Genomic DNA, 19,798 nt, shown 5'->3' with positions numbered 1-19,798 from the left:
ATATTACAACATAAATCCCAACTCTCTGGTGATTAATTGCAACACTGTTTTCTGTGCTATGAACTATTCTGCTGCAATAAAACAAGCTGCAGACATGAGAATAATTCAAGAAAAGCGTAACCCCGAGGAGCTTTATTCTTGTCCTCCAGAGTCGGTGTCCTGCAGGTTTTTGTTCCTCCCCGAAGGCGTCCGTTAGATACAGACCAGCTGTGGTCCATTAACTCTCGTGGAAGAAAAACTGTAATGGAACAGGAAGCTGCAGGACACCGGCCCACCACGGCTGGAATAGAGAGGTCTTAAAGGACCACTTTGCTGATCTGTTTTATATCTGTTGTGATAGACTGACATGGTTACATGCACCATTACATGTGTCAGTGCTATCGGTATCTCATAGGCTTACGCACGGAGAGCAGCAGCAAGAGAAAAAAAATACACTACAGCTTTCCCAGTTTGAAATTCTTAGTGTTACCTGGTGATAAGAATAATAAGAGGTCTTGGGGCAAAATGAATTTTTCTTGCTATTGCTCTGCCAGTGAAACATGCTCAGGGTAAGGATTTTGAGGATGAAAGCTGCATTCCTACAATACAGAGAATATTGGAAAGTGTGATGCTTTATATATATATAGGGATGTCATACAAACACAAAGTGGAGGGAAGTAACAAATTACATTTACTCAAAGCAAATACATTCAGTATTTATGAATAAAAATAATATTTATGAATAAGAATGAAAATACTCTACCACTAACAAGATACAGACAGATATTTCCACCAGGAGTTGGTCGAGACCAAAACAAAGCCAACAGAGAGGAAATATTAGACTTATATTCGCCATGGTGGCAAAATGTGACATAAATATAAAAGAAAAGCCTGAAAAGCTATAAACGTGTCACATGTGTCCCTCTCCCATTCGTCATCTTACGACCCTCCAGATTCATCTCGTGACCCTTTGGAGATACCCGACCCCTAGGTTAGGAACCACGGGACTAACTATATATTAATTAGTATGTATATCAGTACTAATAATCTCATGTAATGTCATAAATAATAAAAAGTACTTTATTATGATTATTTTGTATTATGTTATTAGCACTTTAGTAACAGATCTGAGTGCTTCTTCCACCACTGACAGTGACAGTGATGAGTTTGAAAAACTCTTGATTCTTGACAACAGTTTAGTGAGCTGTAAAGCTTTTTGCTCCATGAAAACATTTTGTTTCCTTTTATTCCGATCTCCTATAAATCTTTCCTGTAGTTATGCTGCTGGAAGCCACTGCTGCAAACAAAATAACGTATTTCAGTTTGAATAATGACAACTCAGGGAAAACATATTGAGCCTGCTTTGGTCCTTTTGTAATGGGATCTGAGTTTTTGTTTATAATAATTCATCACAGTGAGACTCCAAGTGCACAACACAACAAAACAAGGCCTGCTTCAATTTCTGAGATAGATGCCGTGTCCACGTCCATTTACACAAACCGCACTCTAAGCACACGCTACCACGATTACAACAGGAGAGCAGATGCAAATGTATCTCCACTGCCTGCTCTGCGTGTGTCACATAAACAACTTTGTCATTACAGTCTTGTTATGCAACAGCCTTGCAAAGTCATTTGGAACAAATTATTCTATTTTTTATTTAAGGTCTCAATTAAAAACTCCTTTTCACTCAGAGAGGACAAATGTTCAACAAACTGTTTCAATATTTTTATGATCATAAACACGACTTGAAGTTGAATCTGTTCTTTTAAATGAATAACGTTTCATCATGACGCCGCTCCTACAGAACAATTCCTCTGCACTTGACTTAATTAGCACACTGGTATTGCTTTTATTATTACTGGCCTTTCTACACAGTTCACAGATGGATCGTTATCATTTACAGCTAATTTCCGCAACCCATTTGATAATGGTAACACATTCAATGCAGCAGTGTGAAATTCCTAAAGCTAATTCGATGGCTTTCTTGTAGTGTATTATAAATGCAAAATGCAGTTTTCTGCCATCAAATTATCCTTTTGAGTCTGAATATTGCCTGTGCACTAACGAAGAGGAGTGAAATTTCTTATTAAGAGCAGATTAATGGGGAAATATTCAGAGAGCCACAGGGGATGGGTCTGTTTGTTTTCTAAATGCTGGTGAGTATCAGTTTCTCATTCTTAACAATGTCCCTTTGCTCTCTGGTGTGATTTCATGGTCTTGAAGAAACACCCAAAAACGCTATAAAGAGGCCGGGAGTAAAATGGTGGTAAGGAGAGGGAATGAAGAATATGAAAATTTCTGCAGCTTTAATGGTTATTTTATAGTTTTTTTAAGGTTAAAGTTTAAAGGTTTAGGAAAAGCAAGTGATGCGCCCAGGAGCCGTCAGAGATGAATCAAATATCAATAAGTGAAACAGCAACATATTAAAGCTGAAGATTGTAGAGAACTTTCTTATAGCAACTTTAAATCAAACGACTATGAGTGATGTGTCCAGCTGCAGCAGGCAGCTGTTTTCAGCAAAAACATTCGGAGGAACCACTGTGCTCTACCTGCCCAGCAGCAAACCATAAACAAAGTACACAACTAGCTGGGGAAGAAATGCCACCATCTTGAAGCTGCAGACCAACCAGAGCGAAAAGAAAAGTGAATATTGGTATTTCATTTGTCAGATGTCTGGAAACCTGGAAACATGGCTCCAAATAAAAGCTTCTGCCGGATGCCTGGTTTCACACTTCTGAATTGCCGTCGACATCTGATGTTTTTTTATTTGTTTGGTTATTTTTTTTCAGTGAATCAAATTGTTCTTTTGCTGTGTCTGTGACACTTTTCTCAGCTGTCGGAGCCAGAACAACTGTGACAACAAAATGGACCTAAAATGGCCACAAACGCAGAACAGATGTTGTTAAAGGTCCCATATAGAATAATGGTGCATGTTTGATTATAGATCAGCTCTAGCTTCTATATTAATACTGTGAAAGTATCAAAGCCTCAGTCCACAGAGAAATGCACACAGCCTGTATTCAGAAACTGAGCCTTAAAACCAGCCGTCAGGACTTCTGGAACTTTGTGATGTCACAACAAAGCAGTCACCAAGCCCCGCCCACCTGGACCCACCATCCAAACCTTTGCAGGATTTGGTTTCTCTGAGTGTTTTACCTGAAATCTGCTATATTTTTATTGGATCATTCAGAAAACAGTCAGCCAATCAGAATAGAGGCTCAGAGCCTCCTCTCTTCTGATTGGCTCACTGACCTGTTGTTACTAGAGCTTAAAACCACATCCTCTTATGGATATCTTTAAATAAAACACCAGAGAAGTGTAAAATATGGACCTTTAATAGCTTTACTAACCTTTAAATTGTGATTATTTTTCTATCAATTAGACGAATGTTACGTCGTCTTTGTGAACTGGATAGTTACAGAAACTTGCTGGTATGTGTGTCAGACTGAAAGATGAGGTGAAAATGTGATGGCAGCTCGGTGTGATTATTATGCTTCTCTGCTGGACGTGTAAATAATTAGCATTTGGTAGCAACAGTTTGCTGTTATTTTCCATGAGAACTCAGCTCAGTGATAATTTGTCAGGGCAGTTTGTCTGTCACATGGATTCATGGTCTGTCTGCTTCTAGTGGCCAAGAATCGATAGAGTGAACTCTAAGTGGGAAGAAACAATCCAATAGGAAGAAATGCCCCTTGCAACATGATTCTGGTCTATAATTCTAGACCAGATAATAAATGTGAATTTCAAGTAGTGTAGTTGAACAGCTGACCCTTCACTCTCTTGAGACTATTGTAGGAAAAGATATTCCTTCAAAAGATCAATAGCAGGTCAAGAAATGACACAAAGAGCCGAAATGGCACCAATTCAAACTTGACTTTTGCCATTTTTTGTAAATCTCCGACTCGGTCAGTCGGTCTCTCTCAGTATTTACAGTATTTCTTTCTAAACTATCTTCTTCTTGGTTGTAGAAGTATGGTAAATAACAAAAAAGTCAAATATTGTGACTGTCAGGGGTAGAATGTGTATCTCCATGATGTCAAATATTCAGAGTTGGAGAGAAAATAGCAGTTTCTTCTCTTGACTGTGTTGCATTTTGACATTATCCAGTGGGTTGTTAAAAGATTTATCAGCCTGAGGGGTGGGATTTTCTCAAATGGAGCATATTTCTTAAGTTTAAATGAACCCACACCTCAGAGAACTCCTACGAATCCCGCCAAATTGGGGTTACCTGAAATCTTATACAACACAGGGCATATCGATCATAAAAATGAAGCTTGACAGAACAATAGAAATTGATTTCAGATGCTTATTCAAGAGCAACTCTTGAAAACAGCAGAAAAGAGTCAAACACACCGTGGGCTGTGTGCTGCCATCAGTTTGTTACCTCGTCGGTCTCTCACTTTCCAGTGTTGCCACCGAGGCTTTCATCCTTTCCAAGCTTAGTGATTCATTCATGCAGGTGCTGCCAAAAGACCTCGGGGGCAACTGACAGCCCTGCTCAATGCCAGTCTTGTGAACTAGCAACAGTCACATCTACTGTCGAGCAAACGCCTGGAATACACAGAGGACGTGTAGCTATGATGTCTTTGAAAAACAACATCTCTACTTTAGAAATCTGTTCTGACCCTCTGAGATGGTCTCGTGCTTTCTATGCATCACCCTCAAAAACAACAAGACAAGGAGTCGTAGCCACGGCAGCAGCTCTGAGAGGCTGTACACAGCAATGCTTTGAGCGAGATGCTAACGTCAGCACACAAGCTGATGTTTAACAGATATACTGACTGTCTTGTTCACTCTCTTAGGTTTGTGTTAACATGCTAACACACAAGACTGTCCTGTTAAAAACCTAACCTCAACCTACGCCCACAGGTCGTCTGTGCAGCAGCTTATTATGACATCATAGTTAGGTTTTGTTGCTAGGCAACATCTAGTGGTCATAGTAATGAGGAGGAGGTGGTGGTGGATGGTTGAATGTGACACATGAGAGCGGTGTGTTCGATTCCCATGTGAAATTTGCAGTTTATGTTGTTTCTATTGTCCATGGCGGTCCGTTGTTATTATTGTAACCATGACAACAAAGCTCGTCTAATGTTGACAAAGTACTTATTTTAACCCAAATAACAATCTTTTCCTAAACCTAACCAAGCCATGAACATTAGGTGGTCAGTGCAGTCCGCGTGTTTAATACTGTAACCATGACAACCAGGGTCCGGTACGCCTGCCGCCATAGGGGGGGCTATTTCAGGGGACACTCCTATGGCTCGTATCAGAGGAAGAAACAACCTGTATGTTTGTTCGGGTTGGAGGAGTTGTACTTGTACTGCTCTGCCGTCTCGTCTTATACGTTCTGTCACACCTCATTACGAAACTTGTATTTTAATGAATACACATCCACAAATCTGCTTAGAAATTATCTAAAAGAAAAAAGACGTTATTTCTAATTACAGAACTTGTGTGAAAATCATCTTGGTTTTCTTTCTGCAGTTGGGATCATCACAGTAGTAGATGCGACCTCCGACAGACTGACCAATCCAGCGCCATCCTTAGAGATATGACGCCAGTAGACTCTGGGATAAAAGAAGTTTATAAGCCTTTTTCTCCAAAATGCAGCACAGTTAATGGCTAATAATCTAAAGCCATTTCATCCAGATCTTTTAGTGACCGTCTACAACGTTGTAACATTGTCTGAAAAATATTTCAGCCCTCCCCGGTTCAGACAGTCACTCCCATGTGAGAGACAGAGCCGTGTCCCAGCAGAGTAGTTGATGGATGAGCTCGTAACTGTTTTAAGCACTCACACGGGGCCACAGGAACAAGATGTATCACCCATCAGCCAGCTTATCCCGGTCGCCATAGAGGAGGAGGAGGAGTGGGTGGGGACTGGCGAGGAATAATACGTGTCTCCTTTAACAAATTCAAAAGTGGATAGAGGAAAACTGTATATCACCTTTCCTAGTCTGTCCTACTTGCTCTGATTGTCCCTCCTCCCCCTCCCTCTCTGCTCTCTTGACCTGTCAGCTAGAAATATCGAGGTCGAATGGCTCCACAGTTCTTCGATCGTTCTTACTTCGCCAACTCTCTCTCCTTGACACTTTGTGGCCATTTCTTTCTTTCTTTTCTTACTTTTTCCTCTCACTCTCTCACACACAAATCTTCGACTTATACTGAACAGACAGAACCCTATTATCCCCCTCGTGGTTTTCTCCTCCACATTCACAAACAGTGTGTTAAATGACTTCAATGCCCTCTCTCTCTTCCCCTTGTGTCTCCACAGTTCTTCATCCTCCTCCTGCTCATCTTCTTCCTGGAGATTCTGTCCATCATGCTTTTCTTCATCTACCAAGATGAGGTAAGACAGCTTGATTGCTCTCATCATGTTATATCCTGTGATTTTAGAGACTGACATGTTGAGCCTCAGCAGTGAGGTTGTTTCAAAGTTCATAAGTGCGGTGTAGTTCGCTGTTTAAGAAAATGCCATCTGACATTCTACATAAACATTGGTTTAATGAAACTGCCTGAGAATCATCTTTTGATGTTTTTGCACACTCTCGGGGAGACGTCTTTGGGCTATGGCCGGAAAAATATACACCGTCATAATTTCCTCTCCTTCTTAATAAATCTCAATTTATCTGAGCTCATCTATTTTTAATGATTTCCCCTGTAAATAAACAAGTCAGGCTAGAGAAAAGAAGCAGATGAGCTATCCCTCTCCTAATATGAATTTGTAATCCCTTCACATTTTCTACTAGGGTTTTAATAATGCATTGAAAGGGCATGCTGAATTCCATCCATCTTAATCTTAATTAAAAGGTTTGAGGGCTGGATTTGGATTTTTTGTTTAAAAAAATAATGTAAATATGACATATTATTGTGTGGAACTGCATATTATAAACCCTAAAGACTCATGTGAAACTCCTGTTATGTCCATGAACATCTATCAGACAGAGAATAACAATTCTAACAATAACAATCTTGACAATGGGTATTAGTGGAAGTCTGTGAGATTAGTGAGATTACCTGGCGGAGGGGGGGATTCAATTCCCAAAGTAAGTCTGGGTTGATGCTACAAAAGGTCTCAAAAGTTTAAAAGTGCCTTAAAAAACGCCTTAAGGCCCTTGAAGATTATATGTATGTTATTTTCTAATGTAGCGCTGCTGCTGCCACAGTCAGAGGACAACACTGACCACACCATCACTGAAAACTATAATTAGATTCTTAACAAACAAAAGAGCCTGAACTTTCTACAACAATAGAATCAAAGGTCCACATCATATACTGTTGTGTTTTAATCACATTACCAGTTAAATTAAATTACAGGCAACGCGGCAAACACAGTAACAACAACAGCGCTGAACAAACAACTGCTTTAATATGATGTCATGACTGATCCCTTATCAGTTAGCAATACAATTACCATTTCAATTTTGGTGTATAGCATTTAGGGATTCAATTTACCATTACTGTAATTGTAGATTAATTGATAGATTTCTTGGAAAACAACTACTGCTACTATGGACTATAAGCAGCGACAGTTGAAATGTCAGCTACGGCACCCGTATACATCCCAACGCGTTTCAATGGAGATCAAAGATCGCTAAGCAACATTTAACTCTAAGAACAGCTACTTCACTTCTTCAGGAAACCGAAGTCGCTTTGAACTTTGATACAATACGTCTCTTAAATTGACCTGAGGGCTCTTGATGTTTGCTTTAGAGACAATTTAATATCAGATGAGGAGTTTGTATAAATCCGTCTGTGACTTCAGCACCACGGACAGCGTCACGGCACGGAGGACGGAGGTTAACAACGGTTTGTGTTACATGTTTATGAATAAACTGGATAAATCAGTCAGATTATCAGGTATCTTTAACAAATATACTCATGATCCATAAAACTACTGACGATATAACTGAATATAAATGAAATGACAAAGTCAAATATGACAAAAACATATAATTACCCACTGAATGTTCAACGTATCACAGGGTACAGCAAACTAGTCTCTCTCCAATAATAAACAGTTGGGCTGCAAAGTTGGTCATTATTTTTATATAAATTTATTTTTCAGTCGGTCAATTTATTTATCGATTGTTCAGCACCATTACTGGAACATCCTTCTGTTGAATGCTGACAGGACTTTAGGCATTTATTCACCCCATCACTCTGCTCCAGTGTCTTCTAATGACATGAAATAATCAAATCTGACAAGAAACCTGCAGATGCTGTCGTTTCATTCAGTGCACACTATACTGGGCCCGTCTGCAGGCATCTAATATAACCACCACCAGGTGAAGTGGACTCAAAATGTAGAGCTCCATCATAAATCATTGGCAATTTCTCAACCACTTGCGTTACATTATTCATGCATTGGGACAGAGAAGATTATCCCTGAAGACTTAGGCCAAGGCCGACCCTGACTGAGTGCCTTTGTACATTTTGGTAAACAACAACCTACTTTGATATTTCCCCTCTTTCTGTTTGAATTATGTTTGCGACCACAGACCTTGGACCTGTCTACACTTTGTTCTGGCTTTTATCTCGTTGTTATTGTAATTCCGGCATGATTACATAATTGCCTGATGTGTGTTGTATTTCCTTCATAGTCTGTAACCAAATTAGTTTTTCTACACTGGCACGTTCCTCTGGGCCTCCAGCCAATCAGCATTGCTCTGTTTAGCTTTTAATGAATGTTGTCTTTTGTCACGCCTCACCTTTCTCTTAGTATCCCCGTTCCCTGATGTTCAGTGCACCCTATTATTCAGCCTCTGAATTATTCAGTTTGGTCTACCCAGGAGGCGATTAGCGACAGAACACAGTAAAAATTTAGGGACGGTCCAGATATTCTGCAGAGCTGGCGCACTGAGGGAAATCACTCGCTTGAGAGAACGGGTGGCCATTACCAAACTGCCACTGATATTTTTTTAAGCAGCGGGAGACTCAACAAGCCTCACAGTTCTATTCTGCTGGGTAAAGTGTGCCCAGCTGGAGAACGGAACAAAACTTATACAGTATAACATCATGAAGTATATTCAGCAACATTATTTGTATTGACTGACACAACACAACCAGCAGGTACTACTCATGATGTGCTTCTGAATTACTACACCTATAGTTAAGGTCTGGTTGTTGTTATCCAACTCAAACGTCTCGGTTGAGTCTTGGAAAAAATCATTGTCATGGATGATGGGTAACGGGATAAGACGCAAACCCTCAGTGTGATATTTAAATTACATGTTTTGCACATCAAGCTGTTTCCTTTCCTGTGATTTTTCATGTGCTATTAAATAAAAATGACATCTATTTTTTAGCTGCTTGAAATATAAATACAACCCGATACTGTACAACCAACACAAAAATTGTCTCTGCAAAAAATGTTGCCCGGTCTTCAATCATGTTCTGAGCTTGAAAGCATCTCTTAATGAAACACTCTGTTTCTTTGCTGCTGCTGCTGCAAACAAACAACAGTGGCTGAACATAAGAAACGCGTCGTGGTAAATTATTTCTCATGCATGTGATGAAGAAATTAAGAGAAAAATGAAAGGAAATGTTTAATGTTTGACACATTTTTTGATGATAATGAAAATGTGTTCTGTACATCCTTTTAATGATGCATTCACCTCATGAATCATGGCACTGTGCTCTCTCCCACATAATAATACTTCAGCTGCTTATAATGATAAAACATTTGAGGGTTATTATCTTGCTTTAACTCTATTGTGGTATCGCACAGCTCAGTATGATTTCTGTTTAACTGCAGGAGTGGCAGTAACACAGCTGAATGACAAAATAATGTCTGTGCATTAAACACAAAAGACTTGATAAACAGCATTTCAGTGTCTTGACTGTGTAATTTAAATACACAGTGTAGTGCTTCAAAGTTCAAACCTCTTTTCTTCAAAACAAACACATGGAGGTTTTTATTATTTGGAAAAATTTACATTAAATACAGAAACTGTTCTGATATTAAACCGACATTTCATTAAATGCACTTTCAACCCAGATGCTGTAGCTGTGACATCGTACACACATGCATGTTTTTGTGGCTCTACATCCTTTTCAGTATTGCTTTGATTTTATCTTCTACAGAATCCCACGGTATTAGGAGCCCTAGTTTATCTCTGATTATCAGGACCTGCTGCTTCTTTCCCACCTCCTCCATCACCATGGTAACTCCCTGAAAGCAGCCCTGCATTATAGGAATCACAAGCCGATGCCTTTCCTCCTGTATGCAAAGCCTTCCAGACACTGTAACTTAAACAGAGCGCAGCCGTAGGTGCATGTTGATGAACTCCATCCCAGGTGTTGGGGACGGTCACGCTCAGTGGTGCGCTTTATTACACCTGCTTTAGACTTGATAAAAGCTTTGAGGCGCAGGTGGAAAATACTTCAAACAGTTCACATATCTTGCATGAAGCTCAAACGGTCAATGTTTTGTTTCGATTTGTTGGTTCCTGTAAAGATGTTGAAAAGGTCGTTGGGGTTAACTGCAGTGGAACCCGTGTGACTGAAAGTGTCACAGTCCGACTCAATGGAAACCGACGGATGGATGTTTTATACGAGGTCTGAGTGGCTTTAACATCAGACGATACGAACACAAATACAGCTGACCACCAGCCATATTTCATTTTAAGATTAGTGGACTACAAACAATTTACAAACATCATAACAAGCATCATCTGTGTAGTTATCAATAGTAGTCTTGGTGGCAGTAGTAGTAGTGGAGTTGTAGAGAGAATCTGATCTCATGATTAGTTCAGAGGTCTCTGCATTGGCTTCCTGCTATTCTACAGTTAATTATAAAGTCTAATGAGCCTCTAACGAGTGTGGTTAAGTAGCTAATTATATGCTTGTTAGTACAATATGTATGTTTGTCTTTGTGCTTTTACAATAAAGTAAAGTTCATTTGCTTTATTTGCAATATAGCAGCACTTCACAGAATCTGTGTGTGTGCAATTCAAATACTATACTTCCATCCTTGAAGTCAATATCCAACATTACCCTCTGCTAGAGACCACAGTTTGTTATGAGTCAATCAAGAGACAAAAAATAACTGCAACAAAATTAATGAAGAGGGAAATAAGCTGAAAAGTCAATTTAGCCAATAATATAGTCATAATATTTAGAGAACACACATCTGATCACATCATAAACAAAACGGCATAAAAACATCTTAATAAGTCGCTCGAACAACAAGCAGGAGGAACACTGGACAAACAATGACGTCTAATTACCAACATCTCTGTAAACACGTCCACACGACGACCAGCCCCAACACACACACACACACACACACACACACACACACACACACACACACACACACACACACACACACACACGAAGCTCAAGTCAAACTTCGGTTAAAGAAAAACACTGTAGGAAACGATCATATTTACTGTGTGACACCATCTATATTTTCTACAGCTTAAACTCTTACCAGGATCTCCTACTCTTCTGTTCTTTCCTCCTGTCACCATCCTCCTCCTCTTCCTCCTCTCTGCACGCTGCAGTCACACAGATTCACATTTTTCATTCGAGTTGAACTTTTTCTTTCTTTCTATTTTTTTTTTAAAGCTGCACGGTGTTCAGTCTAAACACACCTCCAGAAGTTATTAATGTGGCAGCTCAAAGCTGTCCTCAACTGACACCACAGCTAGCTTGCTCATGACATGCTACAAGTGCAGCTGTAGCAGCAACAGCAAAGGCCTGGATGGACCCCACACACACACACACACACACACACACACACACACACACACACACACACACTTATTCTAATTAGACCTCTGCAGAGCAGCTCTGTGTAGTAATGTAGAATGACAAAGGTGTACGTTGCAGAGTATCGGCTACAGTATTTCTGTGTACAGCCATAAATCCTCAGCGGGATCGATTCTTGATAAAAACTTCACATGAATACAGTAGAAAAAGAACGACTCCTTTAGTGTTCAAAGGTGTGACTTCTCTCTCTCTGAACAGGTGTAAGGAAATTAACAGGAAGTGTCAGTAAATCTCAGTTTGTTCACGCCCACTCGGCCCCGAGGAAAACCAATACACTGCCTCCATGTATTCCCATGCAGTAGGTGCTGTTGTTGATATAGCGGAAGAAGTGCAGTCAGTGTCCACGCTGTTCATGGCGCTTTAACTATTTCCTCAGGCAACTGAAAACCAACCAGAGCTCCGCAGCTGAAATGATTGATTGATCAATCGATTAGGAGAAAATTAATCTGCAGACAATTCTGATAATTCATTAAAGTTTAAGTTGGTTTTTAAGCAAAAAGGCCAAAAGTCACTGAAGCCAGCTTCTCAAAAAGTGAATATTTCCTAGTTTTCATGGTTTTCTATATTTGTTTTTTTAATAATTTTATTAGAGAAAATAATTAGCAGATGTATTAATAACTAAAATAAGAGTTGGTTGTAGCTCTACAGTTCCTCTATTATGGAATAACGCTCAGGCTTTCTTTCTCACATCTTTTTTTTTTTCCATTAATATTAATACAGAGCATTTTTCTAATGAGGGTTTGTAATTTTACTCTCCTTGAATACAGATTGTACTGGAGTATTTATAATGTGGCTTTGCTACTTATATTGAAGGATCTAAATACTTACTGATTGAGAAACTGAGTGCAGCAGGGATATATAATATATAATAGTTATGATAGTGTTGTTAATAGTAGATATATTTGCAGTCGTAATCGTACTTAAGGCAGTAGACTGATTCTTTACTCTTCAAACACCCTGCAGGGATTTTAAAAGGTCTCAAAGAAAAGTAATGGCGTGAACACTGGATGGAAACCAACCAATCGAAAATGCTGACACTTGAGTGGGTCAATAAAAGTAATAGAAATTACTGGCAATACTTGCTATAGAGCATCTTGATAACTTACCCCTGAGGTACATATAAAGCTGTTATGCAACTTTATTGATAAGAGTTGGAGTCTGTTACATAAATGACCCAAACCCAGATCAATAGCTGAGTAGCAGTGTGTTTATGCACACTGATGTAGACGGTGTCTCACGTTAGAATCATTTACATTGCAACAGATATATGAATCGTATCTTGCGTATTAGTTTTAGAATGAAACCAAATATCAGTATTTGCTGGTGGGTGCTCAGACGTATTCGCTTCACCCTGTGCCGTGCGAGCAGCTGAAGAGACATCAATCAAACAGATAAATCTATGAACTATGAACAATCTTTGATTTAAAATTCAAATCCAATACGGGCTCCACACCGACAGTGATACACCGCAGACTCCTACATCTGCTGGGATCTCTGAGTTCAAACGGGGATTGCAACAAAGGCCCTGTAGCGAAAGGTTTCATCTTGACATTGATGGGTTAAAATTAAAGAAAAAACTCTGCCCTCAGATACTCTTAAACTGCTATGTGTCATCAGTCTGTGATGTTGGGCGCAGTTATTTTCTGACGAGGAGCTGTCAATCACCTTTTTGTTGTACTGACTCCACCCCCCCCCCACCCCCAGCTCGACTCATCTACTCCTGCTAAAGTTAGTGGTTTCCTGCATTCACAGGAACGACTTTTGACAACTGTCAGAAAACAGGAGTGAAAGGTGGATTTTACCTTCAGAGGGAGCAAAGAGAGAAAAGGCCACAGGAATGAGAGTTTATAGCCGAGAGCTGTGACCTTCATATAAAAAGGCAACACGTCTTTTGGTTGTATTGTATTATAATCTATTCTGGGTATTTCATGTGGAGAAACCAGAGTCTCTAAGATAGATTTCTTATTTTTTGTTGAATGCTAGAAAATGGCAAGTGTGGAAAGAAGCTTGTCACCACAGATTCTCAGGCAGCAACTGAACATTTGAATAAATTCCTTAAAGTGTCCAGAAAAATCATATGATGAGACCGAAAGCTCCAGAGCAGCTACTAAATAACCAGAACCTGGACTCATCGTTTATTCAGCTGCAAAGTTCAAGTCAAAGTGAACTTTGAATTTTAGCTTTATGTTTCTGGTAAACGAAATAAATAATGTAACGCACAACTAAATATATAATAATATGATATGAATCTAATAGATATTTGGATAATCATCCTGATCCAATATGAGAACATTACATATGGCTGAACAACTAACTGGATCAAGAAATGCACATTAATGCCATTGGTTGTTCAGTTTACCTGTGTTGCAGGTGGGTCTATCCTGGTCACTTGGTGGTCCCAGATGCATTAGATCAACTGAACAGTTTAAATCTCTAATTAATCATTTTTTTCCTCCTAAGTTTATAATTAGACTGAATCCACTGAGGCAAAGTTCTTGTTTTTTTAATTAGTAATTTATTTATTTTTTTACAGTTAAACTAAATTAAATATGAAGTTTATTTCACCTATGTCAAATCCACAATTTTGTTATTTAGTTACTTGTTTATTTATTTTTGTTTGCTTGTTTGTTTTTAGTGCTAAATGGACTTTGTATTCTTTAAAGTATGATATCATTTTGCGATTGGTACTAATACTCAGGTGTTATATTGGCAGGAGTATCAAAGACTTTCAAATGACACCGAGTCTGAATGTGCTTCTGCACCATTCTCCAAATTACACTGCTACACAACAATTTGTTTACCAGAACATTTCATCCCTAAGAGGTTTTTTCTTTCAGTTGTTGGTGCAAGTGGGATTTGAGTCGAGACCTAGTTGGCATCGAATGCTTGGTCACATTTTAAGCCAGTAATGTTTTATTCCATATCGTTTAGGTTGGGGTTTGTTTTTCAAACGAGGATCATCAATTAAAACACAGCCTGTCCACGCCCCCAGCAGTTATACTTAAACATTTTTCTACCTAATTCCCACAGACCAGACCTGTAGAACAAAGTGATCTACAAATTATACCAGATGGACATTGATGTCGGTTTATTAACTATTCTTTCACTCTCCTACGACAGTTTCCAATTTTCTTCTTAAAAACTCACATGCACTTATATTTAGCACCATATTCTTCAGTTTCTTTCTTGCAAATATCCTTGTAATTTACAGCTGAAAACTGCATCATTTGGAAAAGTATGAGGAATTAAATGTTGTGGAAAATACAGAACCTGTAAAATAAAGAAATTCTTCAGAGTAACACGTCAGTACTCAAAAAAAAAAAAAAAAACTTGGTCTTCACCCTGGTATTTCCTCATCACTTCTCTGACATGAAACTGTGTATATCACTCATGTCGTCTCAAATCTGCTCGGAGACTGAATAACCCTCTTTTACTGCTCACACTCACTGTGACACAAAAAAAGCTCAACAAATGACCATAAAGAGCGAATCATTTCCAGAGTGTCCCAACAGTGTAGCTGTGTGTGTGTGTGTGTGTGTGTGTGTGTGTGTGTGTGTGTGTGTGTGTGTGTGTGTGTGTATGAGAGAGGAGGGGTGTAGAGCCCTCACCTCTACATGATGGTGGTTTTTAGGTCAATGCGGCATGAGGCATTTCCTCTGCTGCTCAGCGGTCGGCGGGTGAATGAGGTTCCTGTCATGGGGCAGCGTGGGGGTGATTTCCTATCTGCTTGTGTGCTTTGGGACGTGTCAAGGTGAGGTAATGCCGCTGTAAAAATGAAGTCGTGAAGAGCTATGGTCAGACTGGATCCCAAAAGACCTCATCCACTAACCTCAAGGGTAACGGGGTAGTTAAAATGAATCACGGCTTTTACAACATCCACAACAGCAGGTGTAGTGGCCATGAGTCTCAGTCTGATGTTATCATCTCTAAAACGTTAAAATGCTGCTATTAAAAATCAGTAACACTTCGTTTTAACCCCCTTTACTTAACATTTATTATCAGTGTATAGTTAATTAACAGTTAATTAATGGTCTAGAAGACACACTATAAAACTGCATGATGTAGTTGTAAGTAGAGATAAGGGCTTTTTAAACTGTTGATTACTGTGCTTGTCAACAGCTATAACTCCTGTAAATCATCTGGGTAACTGGTGAATAAACAGATAATACATATTTAATTGTCCTTATAAAACTTATTTTAATACTTCCTCACTTGCTGAGAACTATCTGATGGATTCCCTTGAAATGTTGTTCTGTCACTCACGCTCTCCAGAGGATGTTTCCTACACATTTTGATGCCCTGACGTTTTCTCTATCACCAACATGAGGCTGACATTTGAGGTTTTGAGTGAAATGTCTCAGTAACTACTTGATACTAGACTGCTATGAATTTTAACTTTTCCTCTGGTGCCATCAACAGGTCACATTTTTTATTTGTTCAGCACTTTGGTTTATGACCACATACCTGCAAAGCTGATGACATTCCCACCAGGCTCAGCTGTAAACATCACACTTGATAAACATCAGTATGTCGCATTGTTACTGTGGGCATGTTAGCATTTAGCACAAAGCCTCACACAGAGAGTATGGATTCTCTTCTTCCTCTCTGTTGTGTTTTAAATTATTCATGAACTGTTTGTACCTCAGTTACAGGTGACTGTTGAAAACACTATGTCTGCTCACAGCTACAACAAGTGTGTTGTAAACAACTTATGACGCATATATATACAGTATATATAGAGGTTTTATATTCACTCTTCCAGATTACTTCCTACAAAGCTCTCTCCATGATACATATGGATTTAAGCACTGCACTGGAGAGGATGCACTTGACTGGGATGAGACTGTCATTGCTTCTAAAGACAAAGATCATCAGCAGGTTCATTTCAGATATATCTAGCCTCCCTCCATTGGCTCCCTGTGAGCCTCAGAATCAATTTCAAAATTCTTCTGTTCACCTATAAATCCCTGAATGGTCTTGCTCCATCCTATCTCTCTGACCTGCTTCGACCTAATGTACCCTCACGATCTCTCAGGTCTGCTGATCAGCTGTTCTTAGTCGCCCTGAAAACCAGGTTGAAACTCAGAGGGGATCTGGCATTTGCAGCTGCTGATCCCAAACTCTGGGACGAGTTGCCTTTAGATGTTAGGCCTCTTCCCTTCCTGTCTGTAAATCTCTTCCTAAAACACACCTCTTCTCCTCGGCTTCTGACGCTCTGAGATGTTGCCTTTTTATTGGTTAACTGTTGTTGTTTTTACACAAGTCTTTTTTGTATTTTATTGTTATTGTACAGCACTTTGGTCAACAGTGTTGTTTTTAGAGGTGCTTTATATATCAAATTAAATTAAATTGGTTTGGATAGTGCTCAGGTGGACTTACAGGTTCTCACATGAGCAGTAATGGGAATGCAAAGATGTGAGGCTTTTTTTCAGGGCGAAGTTTGTGCTCCTCTGTCTGATGGAGCTACTGGATGCAACTGTGCCATGCTCTCCCACTGTGCTACTCTTACATGATAACTCCTCATTAAAATTAACATGTTTGAAGAAAGGTATTCTCCTAACGGGCATCACCGCTGCCAAAAAGATGCTGGCTTTATGATGGAAACTTAACACATACAGTAACAAAAAGCTCAGTGGATTAACATATAATTGGTTTTGGAGCTGTCAGCTGCGAGGGAGCGCGGGGCTGGAGCTGCCTCTAATTTCCACTTGGCAGATGATGGCAGACAGAATCAGGGAGTTGCTGTGATCATCATATCTATTTGTTGCTAAATTGTGGTTCCTTGTGTCCTGCAAAGATTATATGGAGGACATTGGGTAATGGGATGGGATGGGGAGGGGGAGGGGGGTTGCCAATAAGTTTCATGTTATTTTAAGCTCCTTTTCCACTGGTCAAAAAACCCCAACATCAGGCTTCTGTTAGTTACAAAGTGCTTTACAAGAAAAACAGAAATGCAACTACTCTGCGCTACAGGATGAAAGAGGGAAGCGGCAGCCTCCAAATAAGTTTCAAAAACACACAATCACCGGAGCGACTCACATGGAGGCCGACAACCTGAGCACGAGACATGACAGATCTGTTTTATCAGTTTGCACGGCGGCTAGCAGCTCACTGTTGTTCCACTGCGACTGTGTGTGTGTGTGTGTGTGCGCGCTCTATAGGTGCATGTGATGTGTCCTCAGTCCGAACAGAAAGGCAGACTCCACTGGCAGTGGAAAGGGGTCAATCGGCTTTTATTAGAGGGTTTACCTGCTAATTTTGGTGGAAAAAGAGAATTACTGCTGTTGTTCGTTTGTGTGTGATGTATCTGGGGCAAAAGAGCAATACAAATAAAGAGTGTATTAACTTAATATTTAACCTGAAGTGATCTTTCATACTTATCTGAACAAGGACCTGCCCTCACAAAAGGTCTGTTTCTGCTGCGTGAATCATCTCGTTTCATCCTGTCAGTGTGTTTGAAACTAAAACCCAGAGAGGAAATGTCTCAGGGTAAATTCTGTTGACATGCATCATTTCTCCTGAGAGCCGGGGTCTGTTTCTGACGTCAGTCTCCCGCTCACATCACTGTCTCCTGTTCTTGGCCCTGTTCCACTTTTGTTAAGACTTAACGTGGAAAATTGTAAAAACAATTTGGTGACGAGAGGAAAACTGAAAAAACATCCGCTTGTGAACAGACTTCTTCAAATGCAGGTGAAGTGCAGCCAGTAAAGCAAATGACAAGCATCATACATCTACAACCGACACGTGAGGACCCCCCCACCCCCACTGAAATCCCATTTCAAGCGCGATAGCTCCACTTTTTACACATCATTACTGTTCCAGCATCAGCCGTCAAAACATTTTAGCTTGTCAAGATATCACAATGCAGCACCCCTGTCTGAATGCATTTCAAGCCTGAGAAATTCTCATTTCATGTAGACTGGAAAAAATGCAATTAGATAAACACCCTTGGCTAATTACATCACTAAAATACACCCACATCAGGGCAATGTTAATATGGGAGACAAATTAAGACGATGAGTAAACAGACAAGACATTTGTTTGTAGAGCCTTGGAATATATGTGACAAGGGGATGAGGAGTTGCTGTGCTGCAGTTAATGTTGAGCAAAAGACTGTAATTATAAAGTTATTTAAATTGCAATCAGTCAAAGTTCTCGATCTTTATGAGGTAATATACAGCAGAGTGAAGATCTGCAGGTGGGATCAAACCGGAGCACTCCTACAAACACATCTGAATAGACATTAAAACATTACATCAGCCAGACACAGGGAGAACCTGAACCCCAATCACTTCGTTAACAGCCCGCAGATTACAGTTTAATTATTTAGTGCATTAATATTTGATGTTTAAATAATTCATGTGTCAACAAAACATAATATATACAGGCAAGGGCACAGGTTTTGTTCCAGAAGATTGGACACACAATGAAGTAATGAAGTAGATTTAAAAAATAAAAAGAATCCCTGTAATAAGTAATATTTCCACATTAAAATTTCAAAAACGACCAGACCTATGTTATATATTTTGCTGAGTTGTGTTGGTAAAATGTTTCCATCAATTTTCAAGCCTAGAGAATTAAGTTTAATCATGGTAAAGGTTGGTTTCGCGTCATATCTCCTATGAGTCATGTGGCAGTACTGCGCTGAAGAAACTGATTTTTAACGTTGAACTTCTTCATTCAGTGTTTTTACAACATTTAATCAACTGGTCTGTTTATTTTGGAGCGGAGGAGACCTGACACAAGCTATCCAAACCAGGAAGACAACAACTACTTCATCACACTACTCCACAGCATCGCCAAACTCCATCTGTTGTTAGTGTTTTGATTGAGAAACCTCTAGTGGCAGAAAATTACATATTTCACTTTTAAATAACAATAACTTCTATTGAGACCCACTTAATGATAATATTGCACACACAGTACATCTGCAATTCACTACTTTTTATTATTTCAGAGCGATGTTCAAATCTAAAGTCTTTTTTAGAAAATGAACTAAATAAAAATAGAAACATGCAGCGGGGGGGGGGGGGGGTTT

At 39.5% G+C, this 19,798-nt stretch overlaps 1 protein-coding gene across 3 annotated transcripts in view; it reads left to right on the top strand.

The window, feature by feature from the left end:
- tspan4a (tetraspanin 4a) overlaps positions 1-19,798 on the top strand; it is a 127,948-nt gene that overhangs the window by 86,073 nt on the left and 22,077 nt on the right. For all 3 annotated transcript variants that reach the window (XM_023412411.2, XM_023412409.2, XM_023412410.2), the window contains one exon: positions 6,257-6,331. In XM_023412411.2, coding sequence (XP_023268179.1) covers positions 6,257-6,331 — 75 coding nt within the window. The remainder of the gene's footprint in view (positions 1-6,256; positions 6,332-19,798) is intronic.

The sequence above is a fragment of the Seriola lalandi genome, unplaced genomic scaffold (assembly GCF_002814215.2).
Source record: "Seriola lalandi dorsalis isolate HSWRI2012SDOR001 ecotype SW California unplaced genomic scaffold, Sedor1 jcf7180002054478, whole genome shotgun sequence".
NCBI classification, from domain to species: Eukaryota; Metazoa; Chordata; class Actinopteri; order Carangiformes; family Carangidae; genus Seriola; species Seriola lalandi.
This window is presented reverse-complemented; position numbering and strand designations above follow the sequence as displayed.